Below are 14,598 nucleotides of genomic sequence, written 5' to 3'. Positions count from 1 at the left end.
AAGGGCCAAGGCTTTGGAAGTGATTCAATATTTCAAGGATAAGTATCATGAGGGGAAGTGCGATGTTGCAATAGTTGGTAAGCTAAATTTTGTATGCTTTAGTGATAACATTGAATCTATTTTGAGTTCTTTGTTATCTTTTGCAAGTTTTGAATTCTAATGTTGTTTGCTATCCTAGATGATGGGAAGCTGCAGACTGAATCAGATTCTGGCGAATTTTGGGTCATCTTTGGTGGGTTTGCACCAATTAGCAAAAGGACCCTTACTGAGGACGATGTTATTCCTGAGAAGACCGCACCTAAACTTTACAGGTACTCTTTTCCCTTACAATGATTATATAATGTAGTATACGAATGGTATGTTGTCCTTTTTTTTTTATGTATGCAGTTGAAAGTTGATATGTTGAACTGAAATTAATTATCAATACATTGACAAAGATTTACATGCAGAACATGCTGATGCTGGTAAATTAAAAAAAGTTCTCCCTAAACTTTTTTGTGGATTTAGGTACTGAACTAGTTGAAATTGAACCTAACCTAAAATGGTAGTGTCCTGGTGTACCTTGTATTAGAATTTGTTATAAAGCAATGGAGAAAGATAGAACCCTAGCTGCTAGGGAGAATACAATGGGGAAGAGAGAGAATCTCTAATAAGAGTATTCAACTAATTCATTTCATAACTACAACATAACAACAACTATTTTATTTATATTACTCTATTAATAACTGCCACTTATCCTAACCGGTAGGCTTCCCATCCGCATACTTCAACTATACCGTTAGGCTTCCCAATCGTAAACTTCCACCATAGGGTATTAGCCCTAACCCTTTCCCCTTATATCACAGCCTTCTAACTTATAGTAGTGCTGATCTGTAGAAGGAGAATATCGAGAGGAAGACATTTGTTTTGGTGCTGCTTGAGTGCACTATATGTTAAAGATGTAAACATATAACTGTTGGAGTTCAGTTAGACCTCCTTAGAGCTTGTTGTGCAATTCTAGCTTGAATAAATGTATTAGGAGTGAGAGATCATAACCTATTTGATAAGGTTGATAATGGATTTAGAGTTAATAAAGACATATCACGTGTGAAGCTTGACCTCATTATTCTTGATAAGCTTTGTTAAAAACAACAATTTCAAAATATACCCCGAATGTATGTAAATTATGGTATTCACTCCAGTAAAATTGGGTTGGATTACATTAATTTGTTTATCAAGAGATGCACCTCTGACTCCCAACAGTCGAGTTTTGGCTCCATGATAGATGTGGATTCCATGCTCTTCTGTATGATGGGTTAGTGATAGAGGGACTTTATACAGATTAGCATTTGAGGTTATATATAAAAAAAATAATGCTTATATTAGTTAAAATTCGCCAATTGTGATTCAATAATGCAAGCTCAAGAATATTAGCATATGAGGGTATGTTGTTCATAAAATAAATGGAGGAATGACTATTCCACAACACAAAAAGCTTTTAATAAGTTACATGTTAGCATCACAAGTGAATGTAACGAATTCTGTCCAATTTGATCTGATATCCACTTTTCATCTACTTTAGCCACCAAAATTGACTTATTTTCCGTTGTTCATGATACAAACTCTATATTTTAGGCAAGTTCATTGACCTATTTATGTAACTATTTGTTATACCTTGAAGTAGAATTAGGTGTAAATCTTGAATATAAAAGATAAAAGAATTATATTGAGATGAGTAGTGAAGAATTAATAGAGGGAGATAGAACCCTAACCGTTAGGTGAATACAATGGGGATGAGAGAGAACAAGAATTAACCGAAGAGTTTAACAAATTGATCAATAGTTTTCCTTCCTGTTTGGCTGATATTTGAGTGCTTAGCCTCAACTGTTTTACCCGCCTGAATCAGTTCCTGTCAGGCCCAACTGTTTCTGTTACTAATAATTGTTGCCGTACTTTCCGTCTTTATTCAATTAACTACTACTAGTAACTGTAACCTCCACCTTAGTGCATTAACCTTAATATCCTTTCCCCGTGTATCACTATCCCATGGGTGTGTCTACTATTGTTTTTTTTATCTGCTTAAATACATTTATTTCTGTTTTCAATCTTATTTAGTTTCCCTGCTGAATTATGGTTTCCTTGAAGTGCAAGATGTTAGTTGTCTCTTTCTTTTTGAACAATTGATAACTAGAGTATATATCTTCTATATCTTCATAAGTTCATCGAGAGTTGCAGTATTTTTCTTATTATTGTTTGTGAGTTAGGCTATTCCTTTTGTTGGTAAAAAATATTTTATTCATCTAAAGCTATGAGTTGGCCGATCCTTAGCAATTTATTATGCTGTACTTCTGAAGGTTTATGTCAAATTTAGTTATGAGTTCCTATGTCGTTTAATATCCCACCTTCAGATGCTTTAAGTTGACGAGTATCCTCATTTTTATAGAAATCTCAATTGATTATCTAACTTGTGTTCAGATTAAAACTTGAAAGAATTGTTTTATGTCCCCTCTGAAGTCAAACAAGAATTGCATTTTTTTTGTGCTTGAATCCATATGAGATGTTAACCGTGATGGTTACACACTTCTTGCAGCATCATTGATGGTCAGGTGAAGCCTGTAGATGGCGAACTTACCAAATCTATTTTGGAAAATAACAAATGCTATTTATTGGACTGTGGTGCTGAGATATTAATTTGGTTTGGCCGTGTAACTCAAATAGAGGAAAGGAAAGCTGCCACCCAGGCAGTGGAGGTACTTGCTTCACAGGCTTAGTATTTTTTTCCCTTATGTCATATTATTCCATATTAATTTTCCATCAAATATGTTGTACAGGAATTCATAAGCAGCCAAAATAAGCCAAAATCAACACGTATAACTAGAGTTATTCAAGGTTATGAAACACATTCATTTAAGTCAAGTTTTGATTCCTGGCCATCTGTATCAACACCCTCTACTGGTGAGGAAGGAAGAGGAAAAGTTGCAGGTAATCCTTCTTCAGAGTTCTGAAACACTCTATAGTCTCTTCTAGTTCTCTTTCCGTTTACCAATCTATGTCTCTTGTTTGATAGCTTTGCTGAAGCAGCAAGGTGGTGGTGTCAAGGGAATGACTAAGGCTGCTCCAGTAAATGAGGAGGTTCTACCACTGCTCGAAGGTGGTGGAAAAATTGAAGTAAGGCTACTATCATATGGTTACAAGTTACAACATGGAATTAGTAGGATTATGCTAGCTCTTTTATTGATATACTTGTATTGTACTTTGATCTTTTCAAGGTATGGCGCATTAATGGCAGTGCCAAGACTCCTGTGCCCAAGGAGGATATTGGTAAATTTTATAGTGGAGACTGCTATATTGTCCTATATAGTTATCATTCCGGCGATAAGAAAGAAGATTACTATCTGTGCTGCTGGATTGGAAAGGATAGCATTGAGGTAAATTCTAACCTGGAGTTTTTATGGAGAAAAAGGAAATGTTTTATGTTATGGTGTTTGTTCTATTTTGGTGTGCTTGACCACCCATGAAAGCTATTTGATTCACAAAGAAGGCAAAGAGATCCCTGTTCTATTTGGTGGTTGGTTTCTGGGTAAAATGGATCCGATTTAAATGTGCCATTTGAATAAGAAAACATGTCATTTTGATTAGTTCAATTACATCACAGTGACATGTGCCTGGACAAATTACTGCATATAGGTATATGATTTTAGCTAAAACTGTTTTTTATCTTTTCAAAATCTGTGAATGTGGGGTGCTATTATCTACATTATTATACCGGATGGAATTGCTTTGGCTTAATAGGGTTTGAACTATCTTTACTTTTTGCTTCGTTTGTTGTTTCCCTTTTTTGATTCTACTCCTGAACGCTCCGGGCGTCCACATTTTAAAAAACAAGTACTAATATTTAGGGAAATGATTAATTGTTAAATTCTATCTAGTGCTTCTCTATTGTCAGAAAACTGTTGGTTGGCTGGGGTCGTCAAATTTGTTTTTTCTTGAAGTAATCATGTTAACTTGTTTCTTATTCAACTTCATCAGGATGATCAAAAGATGGCAGCTCGACTAGCTACTACCATGTGCAATTCACTAAAGAGTAGACCTGTGCAGGTGCGGTCATATTTGATAGCTTATTATCTTGGGTTGTAGCATTGAGAAAACTGAATCTTATTCTATTCTCCATCTAGGGTCGGATATATCAGGGGAAAGAACCACCACAATTTGTTTCCATCTTCCAGCCAATGGTTGTCCTTAAGGTATTCTTTTTAGCTGTAACCAGTCCTAAGATTCACAAAGTACCTTAAAATTATACTCGATGCATGATAGACTTGCCTTGTCATTTAAGGGGGGAATGAGTTCTGGGTACAAAAACTATGTGGCAGACAAAGGTTTAAATGATGAAACATACACCACAGAATCTGTTGCACTTATCAACATATCTGGGACTTCCATACACAACAACAAAGTAGTTCAGGTGGATGCGGTATGTAACTTTTAACTCATTTTGTAATTTGAGCAACTTAGTCTATCATAAGATAATGCCTCCAAGCTCTCTTATTTGCAATGCCCTTATTCCTTTACTGCATGTGTTAACTAGCATTGAATACTATTCTAGTTTAGTTATGCCATCCCATAAAACAACTTAGAGCTAACTCTGTTTGGATATATAGACTCCGTTGTACTTTTAGGCAAAATACATCTGGTTTAGGAAGAAGTTAAATTGGCCCCTAAATTTATAAAATCTTGAATAGGACCAAAACTTGCTTGTCTTGCTATATTAACCCTTTTTTTGGAGGGGTTTCTCACATCACATCAACCACTGGCTGTTGACTTTGGAGAAAAATCTTATATTTGAATAGATTAATATTCCGCTCTATTAGTTCAAATGTTTAATACAAAACAAAGTGAATTTGTTTTGAGAGCATTCTGCCTGTTTTCTTTGCGACTTGAACTTGAAAATTGGTTAAGGCCTTGTTAATTTGTGTTAAGAAATTCGAAGGCTAATTATGATATTCCCTTTTATGAAAAACTTGATGGAGAATCTTTCAAGCGAAATTAATCAGATAATATATCACATGGCTAAGGAGAGGAGGAAAACTTGAAAGCAAGACACAAAATATTTAAAGCAATTAGAGACTATAGGAGAAGCATTATTAATATGTTGGGGTGAGCTTATGGGTAAACCCAACACATACTAAATTTACCCAATCCATTATAGAAAAAATATATTAATATTTTCTTTCTTTTTTTGCTACAACTATTTTGTTTGTCATCAAGTAGCCAAGTCTTTTGTTCGTCATTCCATATGGTTGAGTCTCTTATTTATGTTCAATCCATGTCGAGTTTCATTTTATCTCTCATTTCTTTTAGTCTGAGACAAATTATTATTGATATAAAAATGGTTGTTGAACAAATGACAAAGATATTGTTCAAAATTCTTGCTTCGTTGTCGGGATGGCTCTGGAGTGAAGAGTCCCAACTAAAGACCTAGAATTTGTTCGGGTAAAAAAAGGAAAAAATATTTTCAGGTAGTTTGGGTAACCTGTACTGAACCCAACTCGAAATGACTCAACCCCCCCGAAAAAAAGAAAACATTTTTCCTGGTATAAAAAGAAGGGGTAAGATTTTTTGACTAGGTAGCCCAAGCTGAACCCAACAAAAACAATCCTTTTCTTTCGCGTAAAAAATAAATGTGTTCAGGTAACCCCTGAACCCAGCCTGAGTTGAACCCAACCCAAAGTGAACCCACCCAAAATGTCATACCCAAACTACTCAATTTGAGTTTGGGTTGGGTTTTGGTTGACCCCTATCAATTGCCAGTAGCAAGTAAAGAAGCACTTAATCATACTATGGAGCTCTGTTACAGATGGAAACATAAATCATATATTCTTAATAGGGAAGTTGATTATAACGAGAACTCAATGCTTGTATTTTTATATGCTGCATAAAGATTAAAGGAGTGATATGGGGAGGGAAATTGGGGAGGAAATGACGTGGCATCACGTCATTCACTGAAAAAGGAAAAAGAAAAGGAGAGATTTTTTTTAATTTTTTCAGCCAATCATTGCGTGCCACATCATTCCCTTTCACATTGTCTCTTTCAAATTTCCTCTCCTTATCATTTCTCTAAAGATAAATAAGGAATCCTAAACAAAGTAATGCTCATAATCTAATCAACTTTCTTTAGGAAAATCATTTTATTTAATATTCTCATAAAATTCTTTTTAATGGTATCATCACAGCTCCTACTTTATTATTGGTTGTCAGGTTTCATGTCCTAGACCCACCTTTAGAATGAATAAAACTCCCTTTATCTCATTTTTGTGAAAGCACCCCAGTAGAAAAAAACAGATATCCAAATAAGAGGTGGGTACTAACCCTAAGTTCCTGGGTTCGAGCACGTCAGGCGACAAGTTCTGTGCCTGGTTAAATGGTTAAGTGTGTTTGCGGGCTACGTACTTAGTCCGTTGTCCCATTTTTAATTCTCCCCCAAAAAAATCCTCCACTATCCTTTAAAAACAAAATTCCTCCACTATCCTTTTAACTCACCATCTCTTTAAAATTTCTAGACCACCAATGCATATTATCTTCTTTCCCTAGAAACAGTGATATACATACTATTATCTATACATTTCCTTCTTAAAGACCCGATGAACAGTAACAACCACCTAAAATGGGATGGAAGGAGATAATTTGAGAGAGAATAAGACAGAACAAAATCTATATTTTTCTTGAGTTTCTCCAGGTTCACTCATCTCCTTATTGCTTGACTCAAGTTACAGTTTTATGTTAATTGTTAGCATTTACCTTTCTGAATGGATTGTAATGTGTAACTTGTTTTCACCGGTTCTTAAGAGTTCAGATTCCTTTCAGTGGAAAAATTAGGGTGGGCAAATGAAGCTAACTATATTAGTCGAGGTAATGTAGACATGTGGGACCTCATTGTTGAATAATGTTAGACCGTTGATCATGATTAATAACCCCTAAGATTCATGTCTATGATATTAAGCGGTTGGAGAAAATAATCTCTTGGCATTGATTCAAGATGAAGTATAAATATTTGAATTATATAAATAATCTAGTTTTAAACATAAGATTTGTCCAAGATGAGCTAAAAAGCAGGAACAAAAAAGTAATTTCACTTTGTTTCCATGGCATTTATCTCATTTTGATGATTCTCTTATTATGTATAACTTTTAAATTAGTGGAACATGAATTACTCTTAATTTCCATTGGTCTATTCAGAGAACATAGATCATTTCTGTCTCCACATCAATAATTTGATATTTGCTATTTGCCAGGTTGCTACATTGCTGAATTCTTATGAATGTTTTATTCTGCAATCTGGTTCATCTATGATTATTTGGCATGGGAATCAAAGCACCTTTGAGCAGCAGCAGTTAGCTGCAAAAATTGCCGACTTCTTAAAGGTATGCCTCTCTCCACATAGAGAAAATAGGGAGTAATATGTTATTAACATGGAAAAGTGAGCAATTTGAAGATGGCAAGACATGGAGTAAATAACGGAAGTTAGCAGTCAAAGTCATCTTAAAATTAGGGATATATTAGAGACAAATTGACCACATTAATCTATCTCTTTTGCAAGTCCATTTAATTTTCTCTTTCTCTTACATGTCTATTATTTAAATTGTTGCAACTGTGGTTTTTGTTGAAATCAATGATAAAAACAAATTTATATTATGCAAAGCTCATCAAACTTGATCAGAAAAAGGCATGCCAAATTGATTAATTGTGGTTTTGTTGATCATTTCCTTTTTGTTTGCCTTTTTCATACTATTTTCTTAAAAGGAACACCATTAAGGAAATGATTTTTATTGAAGGTTTCACCATTGATCTGAAAGGTGAAGTAGGAAGACAATGCTTCACTTCTTAGTTGATTAGTTTTCTTTTTTCCTTCTCTTTTCTGATCCAAGCAATGCCATGGCATCATTAGGGTTGCAGTTTGCTTCCTTTTTGTCTACAGAAGCTTGTTTGATGTGGATTATTTTGGATTGTTTTCATATAATCCAGCATCCCACCAAACATCACTTTTTCAATCCCATCATTCAAATCAAGTAAAATACTAAAATACCCTTACTTTATTTTTATAATATTTTAAAATATTAAATACCAAGGATATTTTGGTCATTTTACCTAAATAATCCATTTTTACATCAAGGAAGTTTTTTCCCAAATAATCCAATATCAAACAAGCTGTAGAAGGAATCTATACTCTCAATTGGTTGGTAGTTAAGGTTTTCTAGAATGACATTTATATATTGTCTACCTTGAAATTTTCATGAATTGACACAAATAGTTGTTATGTTTTGTGTGGGTCGCTTCGGATGACTGAATTGACACAAAGGTGCAGTTTCCTTCTCGTAAGTTATGCCTGAACATAAATATGTTTTAATCATTCAGCCTGGAGCTGCTGTCAAGCATACTAAAGAAGGAACAGAGAATTCTGCTTTCTGGTTTGCTTTAGGAGGGAAACAAAGCTATACCAGCAAAAAAGTATCTCAAGAGATTACCAGGGATCCACATTTGTTTACATTTTCTTTCACAAAAGAAGGTAAGATGTAATAGCAAGCCTGTTCATTGTGCAGCTGCTTTGATTGATTGTTCTCATTGTTAAGTATGATCTGGATGTGAAAATTACTTTTTTCACTCTTAATTGTTGGTTTCTCTAACAAGTTTAATGTTTATTGTTGTTTACAAATGAATCCCAGGAAAAATTGAGGTGAGTAAATGCAGGCAATTGTATTATTTGATTCTTTTGGTATTGAGCAGACTCTAAGTTGGTATAAAATCTCAATATGGTAGATTGAAGAAGTTTACAACTATTCTCAAGATGATTTGCTGACTGAGGATATATTGATACTTGATACACATGCTGAAGTGTTTGTTTGGGTTGGTCAAGCAGTTGAAACCAATGAGAAGCAAACTGCATTCGAAATTAGCCAGGTATTGCATCATCTGTTCTCTGCTCAAGTGGAAAACATATATCTGTTTGTTGATCATGTATTTTTTTCCGCATGATTTGTAATCATAAAAATTATCCTTTATAATGAAAACTTTACCCTTTCTGAAAAAAATAAAATTAAAACAAATATCTGTTTGTGAGCCTTCTCTTATTTGTTTGATATTTTACTGACAGAAATACATAGACTCTGCTGTGGCTCTTGACGGCTTATCTCCTTATGTTCCTTTGTACAAAGTCTCCGAGGGAAATGAGCCTGTCTTCTTCACCACATATTTTTCATGGGATCCTGCTAAAGTAACTGTATGTGCCTACTACCTGAATATAATGTTCTTTTACAAGGACTATCTTAATAGTGTTATTATGTTCTTAAATTAAAAATCGACGTTGTTTCTGTTATTTGAATAAAAACAGTGTAAAAGAAAAACTAGAACCTTCTCCAGTTTGATTGACATTTTTTTTCTTTTTGATAAATTTCCAATAATTAAGGTTCAGTAGAGTGGGCTTCTTCTACCCTAATGGAAATTTAATGGATTTATTTACTGTCATTCTTGGGGTGTATTTGATGGAATATTGGGAGTATTGAGCCTATTTAGAAACTTGTATTTTGTCACAATCATGATCCAATTGTATGATTGCCTAAGTTTTTTAAGTTTTTTTTTTGTTTGGTATAACATTGTTTTCTGAATGAGTATTCTAATTAGTTTCTGGATTATGATCCAGATTGTATGATTTTTTACTTCACTTGGTATAAAGATTATTTTTTGTTTTAGATTATTGTGTGATTTTTGTCTTCATTTGATATAAATATTATTTTTTAGATATTGTTGTGATTTTTTTCACAAACATAACAAATGTGGATTTTTTCAGAGCATGATCCGATCATAAACTGTGATAACAAATAGTTCCTTTGAGTTCTTCTTAGTTTAATATTGCTATATATCTCAGCTATACCTTTTTTTTGGTCAATAGCTATACCTCTTTTTCTCTTCATTTTCAAATTATTTACCTTAGAATAATAAACATTGTCTAAAGCTATTGTCTTCTCATTTCTCTTATCACCTGCTCCCATCTATTCTTACGTTCATTTATACTTATCTTACAAGCACCTCTGCAGTTTTACATTGATTTATCAGATCAATTTTTTTTTCTTAAAATTGAATTGTTTCATTGTCTTAGGCAACTGGAAATTCGTTCCAGAAGAAGATTATGCTGCTTTTTGGGACAGGTCAAAACGTGGAGGTAAATTGCTTGTTATTTATATAGTAGGTTCAAAATCTCTTATATATGTAACAAATAATTAATATAATTTGATTTAAATTTGATGAAATAGAAACTTATCATTTAAAATAATTTAAAACTAAATGTAACGATAAACTGAGAATATTTTCAATTAATAACAAATAACATAGTTTTTTATCTTTATTTCTTATGCATAATATATTTTTTCATAATTTTTTAATGTGAGTTTTTGATTGATTGTGTTGCCAAATTAAAAGTGAAAAAGCTTTCAAATTTTCAATAAATTATAACTCGAGCAATTATTTTATAATAAACTTGGGTATGCTTATAATTTTTTGTGTGATATAATAAACATGTACATTAAAGAAACCATTTCATTGCATGCTCATTTTTACTTATTTATTCTATGCATATATATATATATATTTATATATGAAGACTTTACTAAGAGTATGTTTTTTTTCTTTCTAACACTATATTCTTTATTAATCTTTTTTAAGGGAATAATCATTTCATTAATCCATTATTTTGGGGAAAGAGCAAAAATATGGTGAAAACCCGTAAATAAAATCAGTGTATATAGATCCGAGTGGTCATATTTTATCATGCACAAGACAAATAAAACATCAACATAACAAAACAACAAGAACAACTCAAGACACAAACATCTAGAATTCAAGATCAATACAAATTCTGATGCTCTTAGCTGCTTTGGTCCGGCTGCCTTTACGGTCATAATTTATCCGGCCATGTAATTTATAGGCTCCCTTTCAACTACCGACTTTTTGCACCTTTTAACTTTTTTCTCAATCTTGTCAAAGGTCTCAATTGTTTTTTAATAAATTTTGGACCTCATTATCATTGATCTATATTCTTTATTATAGATCTGGTAGTGTTGATAATTTGCATCTAATAACTTTCATTAACGTTTCTTAAAACTAGAGAAGACTTTGATTCCAAGGCAGTGAAATAATATATTTTTATTTTGAATTATAAAATTAAACAAACCGGCTTAAGATTTAGATGAATGAAAAATCACAGGAAAAGTCGAATGGGTCAAATCAAAGTGGTGGACCAACTCAAAGAGCCTCAGCATTAGCTGCCTTGAATTCTGCTTTTAGACCTTCTTCTGGCACCAAAAGTCCTTCAACAACTCCTAGATCTGCAAATTCAACTCCTAGATCAGCAGGATCAGGTCAAGGATCGCAAAGAGCTGCTGCAGTGGCTGCATTATCTCAAGTTCTTACAGCTGAAAAGAAACCATCTCCAGATGCCTCGCCCATTCGATCAGCTCGCACCCCTCCACCAGAAACCAATTCTCCTGGTAATCATTCCATCAACATTTTTATGTAAACTATCCATCTATTATTCTTCCTAACCCTTCTTGAACATATTGCATAAAACTGTGATAATATAAGGCCTTTTTGATCTGGGGTTATTTGAATAACCAGGTGGTTCTTTTCAAATAACCCCGTTTGATGTAGTTTTTCTTTGTTGAAATAATCTGATTATTTTGAAAAAAAAAAAAACATGTTTGATGAAAAAGTGGATTATATCCTTTTTATATTTAGTATTTTAAAATGTTTCAAAAATAAGGATATCTAATTATTTTAGTTGATGATTTATTTGATAAAATAATTGATCATGGGATAAGGGGTTATTTTTATTAAATCCAAATATGGATCAAACTAGGCCATGGTTGTTTGGAGTTATTTTTAGGGGTGTAAATATATAATGATTATTTATTTATTTTTAAATAGAAGGTAATTTGGTTGATGATTTAAATGATTTTATCAATGAGTAAAGTGTTGATTGGATAGTGAGTTATTTCAAATAACCCACATCAAACAAGGCTTAAGATTTTTATTTTGGCTCTATAACATGTTTTTAAGTTTGATGAATGCAGCAGCTGAAACAAAGAGCCAAGATGCTTCAGAAATAGAAGATCCAAAAACAGCTTCAGAGATTGACGATATAAAAGTCAATAATAATAATAATAATAATAATACAGTAGAAGAAACTGTCTCAGAAAGCAATGGTGCAAATTCAGAACCGAAGCAAGAAGAAGAAGTTGTAGAGCAGGAGGAAGAGAATGTTACCGAAAGTGGTCAAAGTTTCTTCAGCTATGAAGTTCTTAAGGCACATTCCGAAAATCCAGTTACTGGAATTGATTTCAAACGTAGAGAGGTTTGTTTGTTTGTTTGTTTGTTTGTCTTTATATATAACACTTGATAAAGCTTTATCTGGGTTTTTGGATTTGGTAACACTTTTTTCTTTTGTCGTTTTCTGATCTAAATCCAGATTCAGCTCCAGCTCCAAAAAGTGTTTTTATTTGTTAATGGCTGTTTCTTCATTCAAATGATATAATATTTATGTTCACTTTTTTCTGCTTTTCACAGGCCTATTTATCAGATGATGAATTTCAGTCTGTTATGGAAATGACTAAAGATGCATTTTATAAATTGCCCAAATGGAAGCAAGATATGAACAAGAAGAAAGCCGACCTTTTTTAGTAAGTTTGCAAAATTGAACTTTTTAGACATTGTTATTTTATTTTTCATCTTCATTTCAGGCTACTGGTGGATTTGGCAACCTGATCTCTTTTATTTTTCCACTCCACCTTTAGATTATTTGCTATTTGTCCTTATCAATGTGGGTTAGCGTTATGGATTGGAGAGATAATTTTTCATTTTTGGTTATTATATGCTCTTGAATTCTCAATCCCAGTCTATTTGTGGTTGTAATTATTTACTTCAAGAATGTTCGGGGCGTGAGTGCATTAGTGTGTGGCTTTTATCTTTTGTTTTTATCATGTTTTTGTCAAAAAGGATGTAAAATGCATTTGCTTTGTGTAGGTGGATTTTTTTTTTCTAGTTACAGTACATTGAAAATAGAGATTCTTCTGATGGTATGTTTAATTTCAAATGTTGAATGAGTTAAGATCAAATGGTTACCCATCTTGGATAGTTATACTAATCTTCTTTGTCATGAAAGAGTAGAAGTGGACCGCCGTGGACCGCTGTAGTGTCATTTTAGTTTCCCTTAATTCAAAAATAGTAGAAATGGACCAAAGCTGTTTCATATTGATCAATCACATCATGGTGGGTGCTTGGATCATGAACACTATTGATCCAAGGATTCATAAAAGTGTTCAAACTAACTATAGATGAGATTTGGCCTTCAGAAAGACGTCATCATCAATGTGATATTGACCTTAAAAAGTACTACTATTCAAAGGTGAAGACTATTATTGGATGAGATAATGGGGGCTAAAAGTATATTGTTCATGTTGTGGTGGTAAAGGACACTTGTAGGAAGGATATTTGGAAATCCATGCTTATTTAGATTGGTGGAAACACCAGAAGAAAAACAACAAGCAGAAGGCATGAGCTAATTCAACTCATTCCTCATCTGGCCAAGATGATTATGTCCAAGCATCTACTCAAACAAACTTCTGGTATGAGAAATCTATTCAAACCCATCTCTTCTTACCATAAACAAACACCTCGTTTGTCTAAATTGAGGGTGCCTATCCACCTGCACAGTTAAATAAAAACTAACTCACCATAATATTATAATCTAGCTAGTCCACATCAATTTTGTCCTTAAAATGAGGGCTAGAAGTTTCTCTACCACAACACTCTCATCTTCACTCACTCGTGAGCCACTCACCATCCATGTATCTGTAACAAAATAACCATTTCTGTCGGATTGAAGAATTCTAAGCATCCGTAAACTTCAAAACTCCACGGAATGGTCACGAAGGCTCAAACCCACCACCTTTTAGTCATGAGTATTGCGCTATTCATCATCGTGGAAAATAAAATTAATTAATTGAAAATTAAACTTTATTATCTTTGGTTTAACCGGTGTCTTAATAAGAATTAAATATCTAGTTAATAATCTCTTCCTTTTTTTTTAATCTGAGTGATTAAGTCGATTGTCCTACCAAATTAGCTAAATGATCCTTCATATTTTAATAATGGAAAATAAAAATAAAGGATATCCAACTAGCTAGCTGAGTATTATTACAAACTCTGAGCAAAAACAATCTAACAGATAAGAAATTGATGAACAAGTCAGTCTAGCTCAGATTTTCCCAATTAACACAGACAACTAAATGGAGGCGTTAAAGTCTTGAGTGCCTTATTCTTTGGACAAAAGATTCCAACTTTTATCTTGAATATTATTATATTTTCCATAAACTATAGCTGAGTGGATTATCACACTGGTATATATATATAAAGGCATGAAAATCCATCAACTCTTAAACTAATTAAAAAAGTGTAGCATCATCCACAATGGTATAAAAAGACAAAAAAGAGAAGAAAAAAAGGCTAGATTTCATCATGCTTTTGTTAGTGAGTTAGTAGGTACTTATTTTCAGCAGTTATGTAGTTATCTCCTGT

General features: G+C 33.1%; 1 protein-coding gene across 1 annotated transcript; it reads left to right on the top strand.

The window, feature by feature from the left end:
• Positions 1-4: 4 nt before the first annotated feature.
• LOC124917391 (villin-2-like) lies at positions 5-12,785 on the top strand (the record flags this gene model as incomplete). The annotated part of the gene is made up of 18 exons (XM_047457837.1): positions 5-77; positions 179-311; positions 2,570-2,729; positions 2,811-2,961; positions 3,047-3,147; positions 3,249-3,407; positions 4,009-4,077; positions 4,155-4,223; positions 4,313-4,450; positions 7,269-7,397; positions 8,389-8,539; positions 8,697-8,707; positions 8,791-8,931; positions 9,125-9,250; positions 10,127-10,189; positions 11,231-11,513; positions 12,096-12,376; positions 12,589-12,785. Coding segments are annotated over 18 exons (2,352 nt in total), but the record flags the coding sequence as incomplete, so codon positions are not given.
• Between the last annotated feature and the right edge of the window lie 1,813 nt (positions 12,786-14,598).

This window comes from Impatiens glandulifera, unplaced genomic scaffold, assembly GCF_907164915.1.
Source record: "Impatiens glandulifera unplaced genomic scaffold, dImpGla2.1, whole genome shotgun sequence".
NCBI lineage: Eukaryota > Viridiplantae > Streptophyta > Magnoliopsida > Ericales > Balsaminaceae > Impatiens > Impatiens glandulifera.
Note: the sequence above shows the minus strand (reverse complement) of the source record. Positions and strands in the feature narration are given on the sequence as shown.